General features: G+C 37.6%; 1 protein-coding gene across 2 annotated transcripts in view; it reads right to left on the bottom strand.

The window, feature by feature from the left end:
• Positions 1-24,377, bottom strand: part of PLXNA4 (plexin A4) — a 610,123-nt gene that overhangs the window by 172,386 nt on the left and 413,360 nt on the right. For both annotated transcript variants that reach the window (XM_074193668.1, XM_074193667.1), the window contains one exon: positions 4,613-4,713. In XM_074193668.1, the coding sequence (XP_074049769.1) occupies positions 4,613-4,713 (101 nt within the window). The remainder of the gene's footprint in view (positions 1-4,612; positions 4,714-24,377) is intronic.

Here is a 24,377-nt window from a genome sequence, read left to right as displayed (position 1 = left end):
GCACACAATGTATCCAAAGACTGCAAAATGAATCAGGGAACCTCTGCTCTGTTTAGATTTGTAAGTGCTAAAAGACTGCTAGGGACAACAGCAATAGGTAGGATTTGAGTTTCTTCACTCTTCCCTGATCTTTTTTTTTTCAATCTACAATTCCCCTATGAACTTATTGGAATGTTTTCCTCCTACTCTGTTTCAACTATCTGTTTTATCATGTCCGTCTTCATGATCTTTTTTTTCTTTTAGGTTTTTGCAAGGCAAATGGGGTTAAGTGGCTTGCCCAAGGCCACACAGCTAGGTAATTATCAAGTGTCTGAGAATGGATTTGAACCCAGGTACTCCTGACTCCAGGACTGGTGCTTTATCCACAGTGCCATCTAGCCACCCCACCCCTTCATGATCTCAAGAACATTTTACACACATACACACACACACACACACACACACACACACACACACACACAAATGATTCCTAGTCATCCATATTTCTTGCATCTTTCTCTTCATTAGTTCTTGGTCACTCCCACTTCACTTTTTTATCCATGATCAAAAATTGGTAGAGAAGAATAGAAATCATGATGTTGCAACATAAGGGTATTTTCAAAGTAATTTCATATATCATATTTCCACATTTATAAAGTACTATATAAAGTTCCATGAGGTAAGAAATAAAAGTAACCTTATGTCCCACTTTGCTGGATTTGAGGAGATTTCAGTAATTGGTCCATGATCATAGTTTCAAACAGCTAAGCATTGGAACCAAGATTTGGAACCATAGCTCCTTTTTTTAAACTCCACCTAGGTTCCTTGACAGATATTGAGTCTGGAAAACAATGGGTTCATCACCAGAAAGAATAGGAGATTTTTGTCTCTAGACTCCTGTTCAATGTCTTACAGATAGTAAATGCTTAATAATTTTTTGCTGATTTCCTCTGTTTGGATCACTTACAGAAATACGGAAATGTAGGCAATCTGAAAACTGAAAAGATATTCACTTTAAGGTAAGGAGTAGAAGATTGACTGAGTATGGGTGAGGGGGTTGAGAGTGACATCAATGAAAGGGAAAACTCATTAAATAAGCCTCCCCTTCTCCTAAGTACTGAAAAGTCTTTACCTGTGTTCTCTCATAATGCCCCATAGTTGTGACACTCACTCCTCATAACTAGATTGCTTTGCTTTCACATCCCAAAGGGAGTTCATTGTAAGAGTTTTTATTCTTTTACAAGCTTCTCCCTTTAACCCAGCTTGTCTCCAACTCTCTCCCGACACTACAAGCAACTTATTTCCAAGTTGTACTCATCTAAGCTTCAAAATGATGCCTCATCACTAGAAGTAGTGGCTGGCTTTCATTTGAGCAGCGTGAAGGAAGAGAGGACAGTCAAACTGGGAGTGAGAGGCTAGTTACAAAAGGCTACATGAGAATGTTTCATCAAGTACTCTTCTCCACCTTTGTTCTCTGATCAGTAGACTTCATGAGGGGGGGTTGGATGAGGTCCCTAAGTCCAAGGGGACTTGGGTCTAAGGTCTCTTCCAGATTCACCATTCTGACTCGATCAACACATAACCTCAATAGGTAGGTCTTTGTCAGGAAAACTGAATTTCTGTTGAAAGATTTGGATAGTGAGCCCTTTTCCAGTGACTTACTTTCTCCAAATTTCTTACTTATCATACAAATATCATGTACATTGTAGGTACTGAAGAGTTTGAAAAGAAATTATAAATGAGAAAGTAGACATCCATTGATCAGGAAATAGTTAATCAAAATGTGGTACATGAATGTGGAAACTTGGTAAGAAATAATGAATATGAAGAATTCAGAGAAACATGGGAAGACTTTTGTACTGATGTAGAATAAAATAATATAATTAAAACCAGGAAAACTACACACACACACACACACACACACACACACAACAATGTAAATGAACCACCAACAAAATCAAACTGAAGTCTACATAGAGAGACCCAGTTTTGCCTCAAAGAAGAGATGGGAAAATACAAATATGCCCCATCCCTTCTATGTGGAGTTGGGGACTATAGTTGTAGATTATTACATATGGTTAATGTCTTAGTTACTTTTTGTGAAACTGGTTTTTCTTCTTTCTTTTTTATTACAAGGAGTTAGCCCTAGGAGTGGGGGAGGATATATTTAAAAATAAAAGTGATATAAGAACAAAAGATATCAATTAAAAATTTTAAAGAAAAAAAGCAATCATGGAATAATAGAGTTGAAGAGCAAAAAAATACTTAAGACATTCAGTCTAATACCTTGGTTGTATTAGAAGAAAAAACTGAGAGATCTTGATTCAAGGATTCAATGCTAGTAACATATTTCATTTACAAAGTATTCAACTTTTTCACAGAATTTTTTACATTCTTCATCCCATTTTGTCTTCACAAAATTCTAATAAAATATGCTTTATTATTTCCCTTTCTTTCCAGATGAGGAGACTAAGACCACAAACAGTATCTTGTTAGTAGCAAAGCCAGGACTAATTCTTAATTCCATTCCCCTTGATAATCACCATTTGGCAGATGGTAGGGATTATTCATAATCATGATTATATGGATGGGAAGCTGAGTCCCCACTGGAAACAGTTCTCAGGACTTCTACTATCCATTCTTAACTAGCCCTTCACATACTAAAAAGGAGTTCTTTTAATGGGGAAGTTCTTGTCCTACAGGGGGAAAAGACCAGACAAAGCACCAGAGAAAAACAGGTGCTGGTCTAGTTTAGGTAGTGATTTGCCATCATTAGGAGTATTTGAACAAAGTTATGTGGTAACTTCTTGGGAATATTGTAGTAGAGGGTCCAAGTTTCATTTAGTAGTAGGATGAGATGACCTATGAGCATAAAGATTTTGTGATTCTGAGATTCTATTATGATGTCTACTAACTCTCTGAGTCCTAATTTCTTTACCATTAAGATGGGAGTAATAATGTCTTTGTCTCACACATATCAAATTAGATAATGTGTATAAAGAGTTTTGAAAACTCTTGAAGTGCCAAGGCATTATTCATTCAATTTTTTTTAATTAGAGGATTGCTTTTTTTTTAATTAACAAGCATTAAGTCTAGGTTGGCTACATCCATTCCCTAGGGTAGATCTTCTCTCTGCCTTTCCAGGGCTGCCATACCACTGTTGCTCACAAGAGCTCAGTGTTCTCTAGGGATGATGGGAGAACCACCGGGCAGGGATCAAAGCTGACATGGAAACCCGCTCCTGGGTCCCACAGGCATCAGGTGACAGTGTGTGGACAGCCCTACTGATTGCCTATGAATGGTGTCAAGTGTGTGAGGCTGAAGCAGTGAAGAGTCAACCCTCCTTACTCTGTAGGCTCAAAGTCTCAGAAAATCCACTGAAAATCCACTCCCAGGCTGGATATTTGCCAGAAGGCCCTGGTCCAGAGTGCTATCTACCTTCTACAGAAAGTCTTTCCTGCCTTTCCCCTCCCCTTGTCCATTAGAACCAGTGCTTTCCATCAGGAAATACCTTCCACTCATACTGTATGTAGTTCTTATGCATTGTTTTGTTTCCATCTTGTCATCATTAAAATATGATTTTCTTGGTTTTGCCTCTATCTGTATCCCCAACACACAGTACAATGACTCGCACAAGGTAAGCACTAAAAAATGCTTGTTGATGGACTGACAGTTGGGAGTATCTTACCCTTGGGGAATCCTGGAGTCTTTGTGGAAGCTCCACAGAGCAGCCAGAGAGGTTCAACACTGAGCTGGGAGAAAGGCCAGCTCTCTGCCTGCCCTGAACCATTCTACCTGATCACTCCCTCAGAGAAACTTCCTTGGAAGAAGCAGAGCTGATTTCCATTCATGACTGCCTCTTTTTTGATGAGTGCCCCAGCTACTCCCCACTGTCCTCATCAGGCATATATTTTCATACATTAACATATTTTTCCACTTGTCTTTTTTTCTGGGGTACCATCATTTAGGTGTCTATTAACTGAAAGTGACACTTAAAATTCCACAAAGGCAGGTATGGGGCCATGGAACCATCTTCTTCATTTGTAACTTTGCTCTAACTTAATGCATTGTGCTTGCCTTTTACACCAAGCCTAAAACTACAATTTCACATTTCTTCCACAACTCCTATTTGGAGCTTTTCAAATCTAGTCTGATCTCATCACCTCCTCACACTCATTCCAATAATAATATTGATAATGATGATAATCATCATAATAAACATATATCTATACTATATATAAATACATATATGTAAATATATATAAACACTTTAAAGTCTACAAAGCTCCTTACAAATATTATCTTTTATCCTCACAACTCTGGGAAGCAGGTACTATTATTATCATCCCCACTTTACAGATAAGGAAATTGAGGCAAAGAGCAATTAAATTACTTGCCCAGGATTTCAAAGGTAGTGTAAGGCTGGCTTTGAACTCAGAACTTCCCTGACTTTCTAAATCCATTTTGAGGGAATACTTCTAATCTAGAAGTGAGAAAAATAACATATATATTTGCATTAGTCACACAAGCATATATATTTATATACATCCAGAAATGATGGGAAGAAGAATGGTAGGATGAGAATTTGTGGAGGAAAGCAGGAAGCAGGACATAACTGACCAGTAGTACTCACGTGTTATGGAGGACACACCAACCACAATGGGGGTCTCCTGAGCCAAGACAGTCACTGCAGCTTCGATACTGACTACAGGACTCAACAGGAACTCTGGTAAGCTATGAGGACAAGAAACAAGTGGTTAATAATCTTACAAGAAGTTTATCCTATGAAATATTTGGCACAGCATGAGACTTTAACCATAAAAATTTTCTTCCCATCATTTCTGTCATTCTTCCATCCCTCCTCTCTTCTCTTCTCCTCTCCTGCCTTGTCCTCCCCTCCACTCCCATCTTTTTCCCTCCCCTCTTCTCTCCTCTCCCATCCTCCTCTCTTCTCTCCACTCCTCTTTATTTCTAAGTATAGATATATAATTTCCTTTCTACTTTCCCCCTTCTTTTCTCCTTTCTTTTTCCACTTGAGCAGTAGGGCTATAGGGTTCCCTTACAGAAGATGTAAAATGGAAAGCATCTGCAGAGAGAAGAATCTTATTAGAATGTCAGAGCAGCAGTATGTGTTGGGAGAAAGAAATGGTTCTGATAGTGGATCTGGCTCATCTTATTGAATTCTATTTCAATCAACATTTGAACATCAGGTGAAGAAATGGGCTTTTTAGTCTAGAGAAAAGAAAATTTGGTAGCTGGAGGCAAGTCTAGGTGACCCAATGGATAGATTTTGGGATTCTAAGTTTGCTTTTCAAAAAAAATTGAGCTAAGAACACTTTTACTGCCCATGTCCTAAAGTTTTTGTATTGTAATTACTTTATAAACTTTTAAGCAATATAGAAAGATGAATTTATTATCGTTATTGTTGTTGTTATTATTATTATTATTATTAGACTGTGAACTCTTTGAGAACAGGACTGGTATTCTGCCCTCCCCCTTTTAAAAAAATCTTTAGAGTTTAGCAAAATGGCTGGAACATAGTAGAAACTTAACATACTTATTGATTAAGGATTGTTCTTGGAAGAGATCTTGAAGAATTTTGTGATTCAGTTTCCCACCTTGTTGCATTGAACTGAACCGATAACACTTCTTGAGTCCTGCCCTTCTTTGGCTGGTGTGCTAGTATCAGAGGTCAGAGGATCTCACGTCATCTTGGGTTTTTTTTAAACTAAATGTTTTTCAGTGAACATGCTTATACTTCCACCTCTTCTCCTATCTCTTCCAGTGAACAAAGAAGAGCAAACAAAACTTTTACAACAAATCAACAATCTTAAAATTCTGGCTCCACACAAAGCGTGAAGTCTCTACAGAACAACAACTCGAATAGGGTCAACAGGGATGGGTAATTTCTGGGGAACTTATTGTTGTTTCTCCTTTGGAAGCACTGCCAAGTCAATGGGCATATATGTTCTCGTCATCATTTAGCTCTTCTTCTCTTGAAGCTCTCTGAGGCATTTTTAAAAATTATATTTGGGGCATCTGGGTGGCACTGTGGATAGAGCACCAGCCCTGTAATCAAGAGGCCCTGAGTTCAAATCTGTCCTCAGACACTTAATAATTACCTAGCGTTGTGACCTTGGACAAGTCACTTAACCCCTTGCCTTGCAAAAACCAAAAACCAAACAAAAACAACAAAAAATTATATTTGCATCAACCACAAACATTCAATTTGTGAATTCATCTTTTAGAAAGATAATGAATTTGAATTTTCATTTTCTCCCCTTTCTTTTCCAGAGTCCACTCTATTCTCCTAGGTAATTCCTCATCTGGTGTCTTTCACCTGGGCTCACCTTTCTGCTGTCCTAGAAAGGCTCTTTACATTCAAAATCATGGCTGTTTGTTTATCTTTTCTTCTTTTCCTTTATCTTAAAGGATCATTTGGAGTTCGTAGCTTTTGGTTTTATTTGTCTTGGTTTTTATTTTTTAGGTTTTTTTCCCAATATAAACCTTTCCCCCTTCTACCTAGCAAGTTGTCCTTTGTCACAAAGTATAGAAGAAAAAAAGGAAAAAAAATGCGAATATCAATGATGTCAAACATGTCTGATAGAATGTGAAATATTCTATTCCTGTATGCCCTACCCCCAACCTCTGCAAAGAAGAGAAGATTCTCTTTTTCTTTTAATAAGGGACCATAAGCTTTTCTTTGTGGCCTTAATTCATTCAGTTTTTTAGGGGTATTGTCTCTAAGGGTCTTTGCTTGGAGATCAGTTTTGCTGTCATTTCTGTGTACTTCCATTGGGTTAGCAGGGACTGTCTCTCTAATGAAGAATATGATACTGTCTTTCAGCAGAAGCTTGTTATGTAAACTGTCCCACTGACTTTCTCAGTTTGAACCTCATTCTCCAATTTCTTGCAATCCCCTAAAGATTAGAGGGAGGCAGATTTTGACTTTATATAACAAATAGTGTTTTAAAACTAGAACTGTCCAGAAATGGAAAGAGCTACCTCAGCGAAAAGTGACTGCCGCTCACTGGAGGTGGTTAAACTAAAGTTGGAGAATTATTTGCAAGGGATACAGTGGAGAGGATGGGAGCTGGAACTAGGTTAGGAGATGGGTAGGCTCACCTGGGGCACAGCTTTGGAAGGAGTGGGGTGAAGGGGAGAAAGTGACCCTAGAATAAATCTGCTACCATTACCATTGTGGACACTGGATGATCAGCAAAGGAAATGCTGCCATCAGTTAATTTTTCATCATGGTGGTCCCATCCTAGTTAGAGTTTTGACTGAGGATTCATGCTCTGTAATAGGAATTTGAGTGTTAAGACTTTGGGATTACAGGGAACTCTAACCTATGACACAGACATGTCAGAGCAAACAGGAAAGGGCTCAGGAAATGTTGTTGATTCAATTAAACAAAGATTTATCTAAGATTCAGTTATTGTTAACCTAATGGCACAGAGTCATCATTGATCAATCCTTTGATGTGGTTGGTATCTGAGACCTTGAATTGCTTATAGCACAGTCCAATGTACAGGACTTTCCTTGGGGATACATCTGACACAGGGGAACAAAAACAGACAGACAGGGAAGATCAGACATGTAACAAGACTCTCCAAAGATGTGGTGCTCTGCCCCAAAGAGGTCTCATCTGTCTTTCTCAATCTTTCTTCCTCTAAAATTTACAGCTCTATCACCACAGCATAATGAGCCAGGTTAAATACAAACCCAGAAGCCCAAGTTTTCTCCCTACTTTTTTCTGCTTTGATGGAAATGGATCTGACTTTAGAATCAGGGAGTAAGATTCAAATTGATCTTGGGCAGTTCAAAAGGTCCCTGGGTCTCAGTTTTCTCATCTATAAAATACCATGGTCACCTCAGCTGTTACTTCTAGCTATGATTATAGATCCCATGATCTGTAACTCAAACGCAACTTCAGAGAAGAAAGAACCTAGTGTCAGTGTTAGGGCTATTGGTGATAGCTGTTGCCTGCTTGTCCTGGTTCCATTGTGCTCGTTGTTGATGTTGGACTAGAAAACCCTTATACTACCTATTTCCAGCTCTGAGATTCAAGGGTATTTTTAGCATTCTCATCCTTGAATCTATACATATCTATTTTATGGATGTAGACCTTTTTTGATATTTGTTTTTGTCTATCTTAGTCTTTCATTATTTGTTGAGTCCTTCTTTCCAGATTCTTAGCTTGAGTCCCTTTCTGGACTCCCTTATCTTTCCCAGGCAAGTGTTGGGGGTGGGGGCAGGAGACAAGGAAGACAAGTTTCTCCCTATACACCAAGGTCTCCATTTATTCACCAGAATACAAGTGTTTAAATATCCTTCCCAGTCCCTTAATCCACTCCCACTCCTGTGGCATTTAGCAAAACAAGGCTCAAGGACACCAGGTGATGATAGTTTACTGTGCTCCCACACACAACAGTTCCTAACAATTATCTATCTTTACTTTGTCTTTTTTAAAAAAAGTTGTGATTTCTGTCTCATAACATTAAACTTAGATCAATGCATACTATGGTAACAAAGTAAAGACTAACAAACTGCCTTCTGTAGGGGGTGGGAGGAAACCTTGCTTTCACAAGATGGGGGGGGATTTAAAAACTCAAAATAAAACCTTTCTAAAAGTAAAAAAAAAAAGTTGTTCTCTTTTCAATTGTATCTGACCCCATTTGGGATTTTCTTGGCAGAGAGATATAGGAGTGCTTTTCCATTTCCTTTTCTAGCTCATTTTATAGAAGAGAAAATTAAGGTAAAGATGGTTAGGTAACTTGCCCAGGGGTGACATAGCTAGTCTGAGACCAGATTTAAATTCCAACTCTAGGCCTGGCACTTTATCTATGGTGTCACCTAGCTATCCCTTTTAAAATGTGGTTCCTTTCTATTTGTTGTTTTTCACAAGCTCTTTCCTTTTTTAATTGATATTTTATCTTATTTTTCCAATTATATTTTATGAAAGTTTTTCAACATTCATCCACTTGCATATTCATGTTACCCAATTTTCTTACACTCTCCTTTCCCAGCCCCCTCCCCTCAGTAGCAAACAGTTAAGTGAACATTGCACATGTACATTTGAGTTTAACATGTTTACATATTAGTTATTTTGTGAATGAGGAATTAGAACTAAGGGAAAAGAAAAAACATGGAATAGGAGGTAAAAACATAAGAGAAATTTTTGAAAATTGAACATAACATTCATTCAGATTCTGTGGTTTTTGATTTGTTTGTTTTTTTTTGTCTGGATGTGGATGGCATTGTCCATAACAGGTCTCCCAGGATTGTCCTGTATCTCTGAACTACTGAGAGGAGTTGTATCCATCTGAGTAGATCATTTCACAATGTTGTTGTTAAAGTGTACGGTGTTCTCTTGACAGAAACTCTTTCCTACCAATCTTATATCATAGGCAGTCCATGCCTTCCATTCCTTCTTAATATTGGAACTCAAAAAACAATGCATCATAAAATAATTCTCTATCAATCATCCCTACCACCTCCTTCCACCATGGTCATGTACATTAAATACCTGTCTTCTGACCATATCAATTCATCCTTGCTCAATACCTTACTGATGGAGTCTTATATGCCCAATGAATAGGAAAGTTAGAATTAGAAGTTGCTTGAGAACAACTGCCATCCTTTTGTCATCCAAGAATTGAATTTTAGAGAAGGAGGGGGCCTCCTAGATCACGTAGTCTAGGTCAGATACTGAATTCATGACAGAGAAGCTAAAAATCATAGAGGTTAACAATCTGACCCAAGGTTACAGAGTCATTTAAGTTATTAGAAGAACCAGGAATAGCATTCAGATCTGTTGACTCTTTTCTTACAACAATTTTCAAATCCCTAAAACTTTCACTTTTTCTCTCTCTTTTATTTTAGTGTTCATACTGCTTTTTGCACCTGCTTTCTCTCCAAAACATACACTGGGAATTCTCACCAGTCTATCCTCCACTTTTTTGGCCCTTCTTGCCATCATTGCAGCTCTGCACAGTGTTGGGTTGGCTCTGCCTCTGTCTCCTCCTGGTACACTGTTTGATACTTGCAATATTCTCTTCCCCTTTCCTCGTGTTATTCCCTCTTCTCAGTAGGCATTGTGATAGAGCTCAGGCTGCACAACATTAGTCATTTTTTTCTTTCTAATTTTGATATGTATCTTAAAATTGAAAGCATGGGGATTCAATATGGCAGCTTGGAACCAATGATGGATTTGGATTTGGACAAGGGCTCTTGCCTCTTAATATCTATGACCCAAGGTAAGTCCTTGGGTTTCATCATTTATAAAATGATTTAGTAGGATTAGAAGGCCCTCAGGATTTTTGGCTCTATAGACTAAGCAGTGCAGTAGATAAAGATTGGAGTCAGGAAGATGAGTTCAAACACAGTCTCACACTCTTACTAGCTACATGATCCTGCTTAATCACTGCATTTCTGTTTGCTACAGTATCTACAACTGTAAAATAGGGATAATAACAATAATAGTATCTGCCTCCCAGGATTGCTGTGAGTATCAAATGAGATCGTATTTATAAATTGCTTAATCCTGTATAGCTATTTAAATGCTTATTTCCTGCCTTCCCATAAGTAAGTGATTTTATTTCTTTAGGTTTCAGTATTTCATCTATCAAATGATGGCATTGTACTAGCATGATCCAGCAGAGTCATCTAAATAAAAATCTTTTTAATTTTAATTTTTCCAATTACATGTAAAGATAATTTAATTTTAAAGATAATTTTAATATTCTTTTTAAAAATTTTGAGTTCTATTTTTTTTCCTTTTTTCCCCTCCCTTCTCTCTCTCTAAGGTGATAAGCAATTTGATTTAGGTTATTTATGTGCAATCATGCAAAACTTATTTCCATATTAGTCATGTTGTGAAAGAACTAGACCCCAAGATAAAAGCTACACCAAAAATGAAAATAGTATGCTTCATAAATCTAAAGTTCTTCTAAATTTAAATCCCATGATCTTATGAATTTAAAAAACCCTAGATTTAGGTTTGATTCTGAGCTCTGCCATATAATAGTTTTATAATTTTGGGCAAGATGCTTAATTCTCCTGGGCCTCAGTTTCATCATCCTTAAAATGGAGGTAATAGTCCTTATGACTGCTTCACAAGGCTGTTATAAGCAAACAGTTTTGTGAACTATAAAACCTCATGATGCAGTCATCATTGATCGACTCTTTGATGTGATTTGAGGATAAGAGCTTCAATGAAAACTATTTGAACAATTGGTGAGTCCAGCATACTGACTTGCAGGGGAAGACCTGAGCCACTTTTGTGAAGCTCCTTAAGTTACCTCCATTTCTTCCTCTTTACCTGCTCATTGAATGTGAAGATGCTGGGTACATTTGTGTGCTAACTGGAACATTGGCCTAGGAACCTGGTGATTTAGGTTCTGGCTAATCTAACTCATTTATTATGATAACTCTGAAAACTTAGCTTCCTCACCAATAAAATTAAGTTGTTAGATCAGATGATCTATAGGCTTACTTTCAACCCCATTTCTTCATACAATTAGGACTTATCTTGTTCCCTATCCTTTTGCATGATCATAAAGAAAAATGATGCTTTGTTCCCTTACAATCTTTTATTCCCTTTTTATAATTAATATTGATGATGCTCCATCTTTTCTTTTCCTTCCTCCTTTCTGAAAGGAAGAAAACAGCTCAATCTCACCTAGACCTTAGCTACCTCACTAAAGCCTAACCATCCTGTCTCCCCCCACACACACATCTGAGGTTGAAAACTTATTGGTATTCTTAGACTTATAATTCAGAAGAATAAGAATTTCCTCAAAGTTCTGAGAGTGATCTGGACTTTTGTTATCTTTGAGCTAGAAGGAAACCTTGAGACAAACCTAGTCTTTTACAAATTAGCAGTTGCTGGGGCTAGGAATTTTCCCTGAAAATATTCCTGGATTGACCTTATTTTTGCTGTCTCTAACAATATCTTCAGTTTATGAATTATCTCCAGGGAAGATTTCAATATGTCTCTCAGGGAACTCAACATGTATTGGGTGAGATACCTCTCTCCACTATAGAGGAGATATTTTGGGCTCTCTCCCTAAAGGCATCCTGCTATTTGAGTTGTGGAAGCTTGCTTTTCATAGACATCTAGGTATCAATCAATCAATCAATAAACATTTATTAAAGGCCTACTATGCGGCAGACACTGTGCTAAGCAATGTGCTAAGAACTAGAGAAAGTATCTCTGGCCTATAGAGCATGTACTCAGTATAATCAATACATGTTTTTCTGCCAAGAAACATCATTTGTATAAATGAAACCCATAATATATTTTCAAACATGAACCTCAATTGCTGTGCCGAGTCATCACTTCCATTCATTAATTCCAGAAGCTTATGGGCATTATTCTTTCCCCTAAAATGAAGGCCTGTGACCCAATTTCCAGGTACTGTCCTCTACCTGGATTTCTTCAGGTATTTTTAATGGTTAAAGAAGTCCTGCAACTCACATAAGTCCTTATTGAATTCTTTTGACCTTATTCCCCTATATATATTTTTTATAGTTCCCCAAACTCTCTTACTTTTATCTTTAAGAATGCTATACCATTTTCTCTCAGTCTCTGTCTCTGTCTCTGTCTCTGTCTCTGTCTCTCTCTCTCTCTTTCTCTCTCTCACACACACACACATTATAACACATATAAATAATCCCTTATGAGTACTAACTTCCCTATTTAAATTTTTTTAATTAACATTTTTCTCTACATCTCAATCCTATATCACCTACTGCACCCTCAATCCATTAAGGGAAAAAAATGGAAAAACAATTCCTTATAAAAAATATGTATGGTCAAGGAAAACAAATTTTCTCATTGACTGTGTTCAAAAATACATATTTCATTCTGTACTCTGAATCTATCACCTTTCTCTCAGGAGGTGGATAGTGTGCTAAATCATCAGTCCTCTGGAATTATGGATGGTCATTAAGTTAATCATAGTTCTTACAGCTTTCAAATTTATTCTTCTTTATAGCATCATAAATGGAGATATTTTTCAATTACCACAATCATGTTTTCTCAATGTTGGCCCCTAATGTCTATATTTATCTAGTCACCAAGTAACAATACCCTAACAGATCAAACAATTTGATCAATTCCAACAATGGAAATTAGAAACTATATTAGTATCAGTCACAGTTATGAGCAGATTGTGTCTAGTATAAAAGAGTTGGATTTTTTTAAGGCATAGATCAAAATATATGTTGTGCTATTAAAAACAAATACTTAAGGAAGCCTAACAGTCAAATTTCAGAACTTCCAGTCTCAGAAACACCTAGAGAAGGCTGATGGACACTTGTGCCTATACACCAGAGGGCACGTGTGGAAAAGCAGAAGTTTAGGAAGTATTCTCATTGGAGAGCTGAGCCAAGGTGGCAGGTTAGGGAGGGCAACCTGCCAAACACTCCTTAAATTCCCATTTGAACAACTTAAAAATAATGTCTCACATCGAATTTTGGAGTGGCAGCATTGACAAAATGTTAGAGGGAGACAGAAAGTCAGAAGGAGAGGTCTATGACAGCTGCTCAGGGGTTAACCCACAGTACACATAGAGGCAATACCATCAGTTAGATTTGGTGGCAGTCAAGACAATGGCAGCTTTGGGAGCTCTCAAACCCAAGACGATAGGGATACTGGGCAACTGGTCAGAAAAATATTACAGTAAACTTTGCTGGCACTGGGTATAAATAATACTGATTGACAGCTTTCTTGCCCACATGGAGTTCTGAGTCCCAGTTCCAGGGTGTAGAGAAGAGACCCTGGTCAGAGTTCCAAGATAGAGAGAGGTGGTTAGCACTTGTGGTTGAAGGAAAGTAGGGGACTTGGTCACTGTTCCAAGAAAAGTGCTAGCATTAGAGGGAAGAAGAGGCCCTTCCTGGGTAAAGACCACAGCAAAGACTTAGAGAGCAGTGACCCTATCTCTAACCAGGTTACACCACCTTGGAAGCACCACAAACTTGAAGATGCCCAGAAAATAGCAGCACAGAAAGTCTGAAGCTTAAGACAGTAGAGAGGACTCCGAGGACAGTAGAGACCAACTTTTTGTTTTGTTTTGTTTTTAGGTTTTTTGCAAGGCAGTGGGGTTAAGTGGCTTGCCCAAGGCCACACAGCTAGGTAATTATTAAGTGTCTGAGGTCAATTGAACTCAGGTACTCCTGACTCCAGGACCGATGCTCTATCCACTGCACCACCTAGCCGCCCCATGAGACCAACTTTAACATAAAGTTCAAACTCAAGAAATATGCTAGAAAAGTGAGCATACAACAACAACACACAAAAACAGAATTTGATAATAAAAAGGTAGTACTGTGTCAGGGAAGACCAAGACACAAACTCTACAGCTAAAGTGTCAAAGAAAATGCTAATTGGACACAAACCCAACAAGAATGCCTGGAAGAGTTAATGGTAGAGGAAATGGTAAAAGAGATGAAAGTGATGCAAGATTAAGAAAAACATTAATACTTTGATAAAGGAGGCATAAAAAATACTGAAAAAATAATAACCTTAAAAAAACAGAATTATCCAGATGGTAAAAGAGACACAAAAAAGAACTCTTTAAAAAGCAAAACTGAACAAATGGAAAAAAGAACTACGAATGCTCACTGAAGAAAATTATTTCTTAACAATTAAAATTGGGAAGCTAATGATGCCTTAAGACATCAAGAAACAATGACTGTTATCCTTCATTCTCTGAGAGCCTAAATGATATCACTTTGTTTAAGTCAAATTATAAGAAACAATAAAACAAAGTCAAGAGAAAAAAAAAGAAAAAATGTAAAATATTTCATAGGAATGGGGAAAATAGCCTGGAAAATAAATTGAAGTGGATAATTTAAGCAATATTAGATTACCTAAAAGTCATGATAAAAATGAGACTAGCCATAATATTTTAAGAAATTATCAAGGGAAAGCTACCCTTAAGATTCAGTGGGTAAGGGGCAGCTAGGTGGCATAGTAGATAGAGCACTGACCTTGGAGTCAGGAGTACCTGAGTTCAAATATGGCTTCAGATACTTAATAATTACTTTGTTGTGTGACCTTAGGCAAGACACTCAACCCTACTGACTTGCAAAAACAAAAAGGAAACCAAAAAAAAAAAAGATTCAGAGGGTAAAATAGAAATTGAAGGAGTCCACTAAATCTCAAAATGAAAATTCTCAAGAAAATTATAGCCCAATTCCAGAGACTTATTTCTTTTCTTTTCTTTCTTTTTTTTTTTTTTTTTGCAAGGCAAATGGGGTTAAGTGGCTTGCCCAAGGCCACACAGCTAGGTAATTATTAAGTGTCTGAGGTCAAATTTGAACCCAGGTACTCCTGACTCCAGGGCCGGTGCTTTATCCACTGCGCCACCTAGCTGCCCCACAGAGACTTATTTCAAGAAGAAAACATTTGTAAGCAACCAAATAGAAACAATTCAAATATTGTAAAGTTACAATCAGGACCATATAAGATTCAGCAGTTTCCATGTTATGGAGCAAAGGGCTTAGAATATAACATTTTGGAAGGCAGAGGAGAATCACCTACTCAGCAAAACTGAGTTTAATTCTGGTGAAAATGGATATTTAATGAAATAGAAGACTTTTAAGCTCAATATTGCAAGAAATTATGTTTAAAATGAAATACACAATGCATTTAGCAAAATCTTGCTTAATGAGACTCAGTTTGTAACCTTGCTTGGCGGCATTGTAGAAGGCATGTACCCTTCTCCATTTTCTCCTTTCTTTTGGAAAAGGAGTTGATAATCAAGAGGCCTTGATAAATCATCAAAGTCTTACATGTTTCCAACCTTAACCTTTCTTAATAAAAATTTGAAGACACAATTAGCCACATTCTATTACAGGAGCTAGGTCACATTTAGCCCAGGTGAAATGGAATGACCCTAAGATTCACATGATCTCATTCTCTGAGTTTGAGGAAGCTGAAATCATATAAAATTATTAGTATAATCATGTCATTCAGATGAACCTCATTGACAAAAATTCCTAAGATTGAGAGGAATGTTTTATTCTTTGCCCTAATTTGAAGTTTTATCTATCTCTAGATGTTCCCTGGCCTCTTGATGTTGGAGGCAAAATTAGGATTCTGGAAACATTTAGGAAAAATAAGTGAGCAGAATATATCATAGTATCTGTTACTAGATAAGCAGGAGGGGAAATTAGAGAATGAACTGATCATTTTTGAGAACTTCCCTTAGTCCCCTAGGAGGTCAGTAAAATTGATAGCTATAGTCAGATGCTTACAGGATCCAATGGTCCACCTCATCTTTTCCTTCTCTTTGACAGTCATAACTCAGCTATACTGGATTCTTTGAATATTATCTCATTAAATCCTGAGTGAGATAGAGGAGTCTTCCCATATTATATAGTCTCTCCATTCTTGTAGTCTTGCTCATTTTTCTCAGTTTACTATCTCTCAAAGACTGTATGTGTGTGAGTATGTGTATGCACACACACCCATATACATGTGTGTGTGTGTGTGTGTGTGTGTGTGTGTGTATCCATCTTTTAAAAACTCCTGGTAAGGCACAAGTATCTTCTTATGGTTCAAAGACCAAGATAAGTTCAATTTGTTTTCATTGATATGAGCACATGCATGTCCCTATGAACTGCAAATCCCAGAATTCGATCCAGTTCTTAAATTGTATTTCCTATTTATGAAACTATCCCCTTCCATATTCAACTTGTTCATTAAAGAAAGTCCATGTTAAATTCAATGGAGTACTATCAATCAACACTGCTCCGCTTCTTTGTATCACCTTCTGAGCTTCCCTTTTCTTCTACAGATTTTGAAAGTTTTTCTTTGATACTCTTTATTTTCTTTCCTTTTTTCTTTTGATAATACTATCACTATTTATCCCTATTCCCTTAGAAATAAACCTTCCCTAGTAATGAATTAAGCCTAGTAAAGAAAACATACTCACATTGGTTATGTCTATAAATATGGTCTCATTCAGTGTACTTCAGGTCTATTATCTCTCTTTGAGAAGGTAGTAAGCATGTAAAAAGCCTTTTCTTCATCTTGCTTCATTAAATATCCTTCCCATCCTCCTCCTCTACTGTGTTCTGTGATGTTTCTTAGATTTATCAAATAATTTTCTCTTTTCCATTCCCTAATGATGGAGTGTGGCCCCTTGTGTATTATCCCATCTGCTATTTCTCACCAGTCTTTGTATTAAGATCCCTGTATTTATCCTGTGATTAGCGCTCAGGAATACCAATGGCCTCCAGTGTCTAATGCTCTCCACTTCTCCAATGTCACAGATAATCACAGATACTTCTTATCATGTTGACTTTTTCCTATTTCTTCTCATAGGCTACCTAAAATGGTAGACAGATGTTGGAAGCAGCCTTCAAAGTTCTTAGAATATACTCCCAAGACCATCAGATCTAGGACCGAAGCAGATTGCTCATGTTGCTCATTTCTGGAACTCTGTTACCTGCTTCTAAATCATTCATTTTTCCTTCACTCTCCTTTTTCTTCTCCTGTTCGCCTCTTCCTCTGATTGGGACCTTTCTGCTCTCCTATATTTCTAGCTCTTTCTTGTATATCATTCTTGACTTCTGTAGGGATTCCTTCAAAAATTCTCTTATCTTTTCCTTGTCATTGGTCACAGATTTCTGTTTTTATCACCCAGATGAACAAAAATTTCTCCCTTATGTACATCCCATCCATACTTTTCAGAGTTAATGAAAGTCTGTTTTACTTGTTTCATTCTCCATTAACATGAATAACAATTGTTTAGCACTTCCCTTGTTTAAAATACAACAAATATCTATAGAGGAAGCTAAGTGGCTCCCTGGATAGAGTATTCATTGGATAGATAGGGTCAGGAATCAGGAAGACTTGAGTTGAAGTCTAGTCTCAGTCATTTCCAAGCAGTATGAGCCTGGACAAATCACTTAACTTCCATTTATGAGTTTACTCAACTGTAAAATGGAAATATAACAAACCCTACCTCCCAGGGTTATTGTAATGATCAAATGAAAGAATTAGCCTACTGTCTGGGTACATCATAAGCTCTATATAAATATTTATTTCCATAGACATAAAGAGATGGAGCATAAAAAGAGCAAATGAACAGGAATCAGGGGGTCTGGTTCTGTGACTTACTACCTCTGCAACCTTAGGCAAGTCACAGGATTTAAAATGGCAGAATTTGACTTCCCAATGTCACAGCCTCTTTCAGCTCTAAAGTCTGTAGCTGTATTCTTTCTGGGTAAACCAATCTAAATTCCTTTTAATTTTTACTTACACATAGGTCCTTCCTCATCTATCAGTCTCTTTAATTAAGCATTCATAATCGGTTTTGTTAATACCAAAGATCCTCAGTGACTTGGAGAAGTCCATGAATTTTTTTCTGAATCATGTTTTTAAATGCAAAACATAAAATACCTAAGATTGCAAAGGAAACCAAGTAGAAAGAGAAGAAAAAAATTAATTTCAAATCCACTATGTGCTAGTATTGTGCTAAGTGCTTTATAAATATCCCCTCATTTGATCCTCATAACTATCCTGGAGGATAGGTGCTATTATTATTCCTATTATACAATTGAGGAAACAGGTAAACAGAGGTTATGGCTAGCCCAGGGTCACCAAAATTGGACTCTGACAAAGGGATCTGGGAAAATAATAAGTATTTGAGAATCAACTGTCTATTCATGAGCACTAAAAGAGACTTAAAAAGAAAAAACTTGAAACTAGTCCCAGTGAAACCTCATGTTCTATTTAGCAGGCTAAGCATCCCCTGAGTTAGCCTGCTCTTCCTCGGAGTTGGCTTTCACATGACCCAACCCATAGCACCAAAGCTCTTTCTCTTCCTACCCTGCTCACCCTATCCCTAATCCTGTGAAGTGTGAGATGTTTGCTTGCTGCTTAAGTAGCTTTTTGTCAACAGTGGACTCAGAAATCCTTTCATACTACTGTAGACCAATCTTTTCTAAGGATCTTCATCTAAGCCTTTCCTTACTTCTTTGCTGACAGTCTTTGAGGACCACTGGGTGGCACCAGAAACTTTCTAACCCCCTTACCCATATCACCAGGGAAATGAACTCACCATCTTCAAATATCTATGCCTCGATTCTATCCCCAAATCCTACAATAAATGAAACTACCCGTTCCCATCCCCCTTCTCCTGCTTCTCATGACCCTGTTCCAGGAGCTACTATGGATGCGGAGCCACACAATTAATTAAAGCCACCCCCACACATTGAATTCTTAATCCAGAGTGCCAGGCCTGCTAATTAGTCAAGTGAGGGAATTCAGAACATAGGAAGAGGCAAGGTATCAATTTATAAAACAAATCATATGGTACCATGATCAGAACCTGACCTCAGAGCTGTTCTCCAATTACTGCTATTAATTAATTCTTTAAGCACAAGCGACTAGAATTTAGAGTTGAAGGGACTTTTGAGTTCATTTAGTCCATCTCTCCATTTTACAGATGAGGAAACTGAGGACCACATACATTAGACATAAACCCAAGTTCACAGAGGGATTACACTGAACATATGAGTTTTAAACTTAAAGATTCACTCTAAAGTCAATATTTTTTTCCTCTAAATCACACTCTGACTTATATTCTATATACAGGAAGAAGCTACTGACAATGAAAAATATGTTCACTCAATGATTAGTGATAGATTTAGCTAAATTCAGGTAATAATTAGAGTAGGATTTGAACACAGGTCATATGACATCAGAGCCACTTTCCACTGATGATTCACTAGAAATCACAGATTCATTTCTTTGAATCACAAAATTAGTTGCTGTCAATCATTCATTTCAGTCATACTTGTCTTGAAATAACCTCATTTGGGGTTTTCTTGGCAAAGATATCCAGCTCATTATACAGATGAGGAAACTGAGGCAAACAGGATTAAGTAACGTGCCCAAGGTCACATAAGTAACTTGTCCAAGGTCACATAGCTATTAAGTATATACATAGACATTTGAACCCATAAAAATGAGTCTTACTAACTTCTTTTCTGGAGTGCTATCCATCACATCACCTAGCTGCCCTTGTATGAAGTAGGCATTTTTGTTTAATTGCTTGCTGAACTTAACTAAATACACTTTGCAGACAAAGACAAATTTGGAGATTCTCCTAGTTCACCTTCAGTTGAATATGCATTTTGAGTCACTTTTCCTAATCTACTTGCATGCATTTTGCCAGGCGGTAAAGATCAGTTCATTTGAAAAATAACTGGTTGGTGTTCAGGATACAGTCTTTGAGAGGCATGGAAGAGAGGAGAGTGACCTGGCTTACATGCTAAGAAATAAATTAGTATGGTGGGGCGGGGGAGAGCAATCCCTCCACCCTGACCAAGAATTCACCCTACCTAGATGTTAATCCTAACTTTATCACTAAAGAACAAGGAAACCTTCTAGTAACTCAACCTCCCTAAACCTTTTTACCCTCATTTGTAAAATGAGGCAGCCTGCTATAGTAGAAGAGAATTCTAAGACCTGGGGACTAGCAATAGATAGATAGATAGACAAACAAACAGACAGATAGATGATGAAAGAAAGAAAGACAGGTAGATAGATATATAGATATAGATGGAGAGATGGAGAGAGAGACTGATAAATATATAGATATATAGATATATATGTGTGTGTATATATATATATATATATATATATATATATATATATAATTTGTATATTTGGTAAAAGATTCCAAATGCTATTGTTGGTGGAGCTGTGAACTCGTCTAACATTTTCTGGAGAGCAATTTGAAATTATGCCCAAAGGGCAACAATAATGTACATACCCTTTGATCCAGCAATACCACTACAAGTGATGTAAAAATATCACTTGTACAAAAAATATTCATAGTAGCCCTGTTTGTGGTGGCAAAAAATTGGAAATTAAGTGAATGTCCTTCAATTGGGGGAAGGGCTATGGTATATGTATGTCATGGAACACTATTGTTCTATTAGAAACCAGGAGGGATAGGAATTCAGGGAAGCCTGGAAGAATTTGCATGAACTGATGCTGAGTGAGATGAGCAGAACCAGAAGAACACTGTACACCCTAACAGCAACATGGGGGTGATGATCAACCTTGATGGACTTGCTCATTCCATCAGTACAACAATCAGGAACAATTTGGGGCTATCTGCGATGGAGAATACCATCTGTATCCAGAGAAAGAACTGTGGAGTTTGAACAAAGACCAAAGACTATTATCTTCAATATAGAAAAAAATCTGTTATCTTATTATGTAATTTTGCTATCTCTTATACTTTACTTTTCTTCTTTAAGGATATGATTTCTCTCATCACATTCAACTTAGATCCATGCATACCATAGAAACGATGTTAAGACTAACAGACTGCCTTTTGTGGGGGGTGGGGGAAGGGAAGCAAGTTTAGGGGAAAAGTTGTAAAATTCAAAATAAATAAAATCTTTCTAAAAAAAATATTCCAAATGCTAGCACTATCTACCTGACAGATTCCTGGGGAGCAAAGTGCTTTATGAGCTTTAAAAAAATATGGCGATATGAGGTGTTATCTAAGGTCCATTTTAAATCTTTAATTTTGTGATTCAAAAAAACTGAAGCTGTTATATCTGGTGTAACATTAGTGGAAAGTAGCTCTGATGTCATTTGACCTGAGTTCAAATCCTACTTCTGATTCTTATTATCTTTGTGACTATGGGCAAGTCACTAAACTTCCTAGGGCCTCAGTTTATTAGGATGTAAAATTGGGGGATTAGATTGGATAGTCCTATCTCTATGATCCTTTGAACATCCTGAATTATAACTATGAGCATTTTGACATCCCCCAGATGCCAATCCTATTTTTCTGAAGTTTCGAAAATACTTCTCTCTGAGGGTTGGAATAAAGTCTAACTCTATCTGTGGCTGTCAGCATCTCAAAAGGTGCCCACTGGTCTGCTGATTGCATTCAGTAGAGTTTTATAGATATAGTGTACAATCTGTGTGTGTGTGTGTGTGTGTGTCTGTGTGTGTGTGTGTCTAATTTGTTTAAGCATTTGACATTCTCGTCGAAATGTGAATTATTACTCCTCTCTACTCTTATAATTGGATGCTAATGTTACAGTGGATACATAGAATCTGATGATGGGAGTTAATTTAAATGTCCAAAAGGCTTCTTAAGTATCCAATTTCCCTCAAAATTGTCAAGATAAAAAATTTTAAACAGAAAAAAGATCTTTCAAGAAATCGCAAGAAGCTAGTGGGGACACTGCCAATATGGGTAGCAACTGTGATGGGCTTCTTCTTCCCTTCAAAGAGTCTCTCTCCCATCCCCAAAGCAGGAAAAAAGACATCCCTGTTCTTATCCTCTTCACCTGATTTTAGTTCAAAATTGTAGGGAACCAGAGCATAGTGCCCAGAGATTCATGCAAGGTTGTTTGTATGTATGTGTGTGTGTGTGTGTGTGTGTGTGTGTGTGTGTGTGTGTGTATGTGCACACCCATGTTTGGGAGATGATGGGAAAAGGATGGGGAGAGAAATCGGAGACTCCCTGGCAGGGATGCATTAACAAATGTTTAACAACTAGCTTTCCAGGAAAAAAATGTATGTACATCACACTTTTAAGTTTAATCAACATTAACATTTTCTCCATAACTTTCTTGGTCTAAACAATCAACAAGGCAATAAATAAATCTTTGATTTGTACCATTTGCTGGTTTCTGAGATAGAAATATTCACATTGAAAATTTAATCAAGATGGCTCCACACACCAGTGTTCACTTGCAAATTCTGTAATGAAATAAGACCCCCAGAACTTTAATGGGTGGATTTTCCTAGAACATCCCTTCTTTGTCCTTCTTTATGGTGATTCCAAGCTTGATCCTAGTTGGCTATGAACCTCAAACTCCAACAAATGGCTTGGAGCCAATTGAGAACCATGAAGAGCCCCTTGATGCTGGGTGGTGGGCTTGGAACTGGTTCATTGTGAGCTCTTGAATTCACAGGCTGGCAGCTGTTCCATCAGGTTCTCATATGTATTTCAGATCACACAAGGCAGCCAAAAGACTTTCATTTTAGAGCCTATTTCCTAGAAATAAGAAGCACCTTTGATTAAATGGTGGGAAAATAGCCTCAAAAACAGCCCAGAGAATTTGAACAGAGGGCAAGAGTCAGAAATCATCCAAGCAAGATTAAGATTTGCAGTGGAGTCTCCACAGTAGTAGAAAGAGGTTCAGGATCAGGTGTGGGAAAAGTTGCTGTTTGTCCTTGATTTTTAAGAGGACCTTGACTTGCAAGGAGTTGGATTTAAAAGAGGGAGAGTTGTGCAAAGTCACCAGCCTCACTTTCTCTTCCAAAGTCATGTGGATTCAGTGGCAAGATTAAGATGACTGGAGAGACCCTAACCTTTTTAAGGTAAGATCTTTCTGAGGTCTCAGTTTGACTACTTACCATCTGACCAGGCAACATGCCAATAGTGACCTGCTTTGGTCTATATTTGGTTCCTGATGACTCAGAGTGAATGCCAATAGGTTTCTGATTTGGCCAGAAAATTCTGAAGGTCTTCCCCCCCCAGACTGATTTTTTTTGTTTTTTTGACTAAGTAAGAGGCCATTCTTTGCCTCATTTCTTACCTAGCTTTAATCACTGTGGGATAAAAAGGAAGAGATAATTTAAAAGTTGGGGAAGGGGCAGTTTGGCAAGGTTGATTTGTTTGCTTTGCTCAGGCACCAAAAGTTTAAGCTCTCCTACTTCGATGGGTATAGATGGAGCCATTCATTAGGAAATTATACATACGTACTTAGGTTTACAATTAAAGCATAATTCTTTCCATGTCCCTGCTGGAAATGATCTCTCCATTCTCTCTCCCTCTCTATATAACAATGGGTCTTATGCCTACTGGGAGATTTAGCCTCTAGAAAAATACATAGAGACATTTTCTGAAATGAGAATAAGATTCTGCAGACTTGGCTGCCTGAGATGGAGCATGACTGCCCCACAGGAACCATTGTGCTGACTTCTTGGTTGGCCAAGTGTCGGTAAATGATTTCATCTGTGCGCCGGCAATAAGCGATCATTAGGAATCTTCCACTTCTGGGATTTTGCGTTTCCTCTTGTTCTCAGCTCTTGGGTTCAGGCCATAGGGTTGCTAGAACAGAAGTAGACTCCAGAAAGGGAGTTGCTGATGAGGCCAAGGAAAAACTGAGCTCAGCATCCTTGACCTTGTCTCCCTTACCTGGCTCTGAGTGGCTGCCTCCTGGACACTATGATATGATAGATGAGAAGTAGTTTGGTCCCTAGTGAGTAGATGGAGCCTTGGATTTGTAGTCAGCAAGATTTGTGTTCAAGTACCATCTCAGATACTATCCCTGCAACCTAGGCAAGATACTTAACTTTCCTCAATTTTCTTATCTGTAAAATAAATAAAACCTAG

The sequence above is a fragment of the Macrotis lagotis genome, chromosome 7 (assembly GCF_037893015.1).
Source record: "Macrotis lagotis isolate mMagLag1 chromosome 7, bilby.v1.9.chrom.fasta, whole genome shotgun sequence".
Lineage (NCBI taxonomy): Eukaryota > Metazoa > Chordata > Mammalia > Peramelemorphia > Peramelidae > Macrotis > Macrotis lagotis.
Note: the sequence above shows the minus strand (reverse complement) of the source record. Positions and strands in the feature narration are given on the sequence as shown.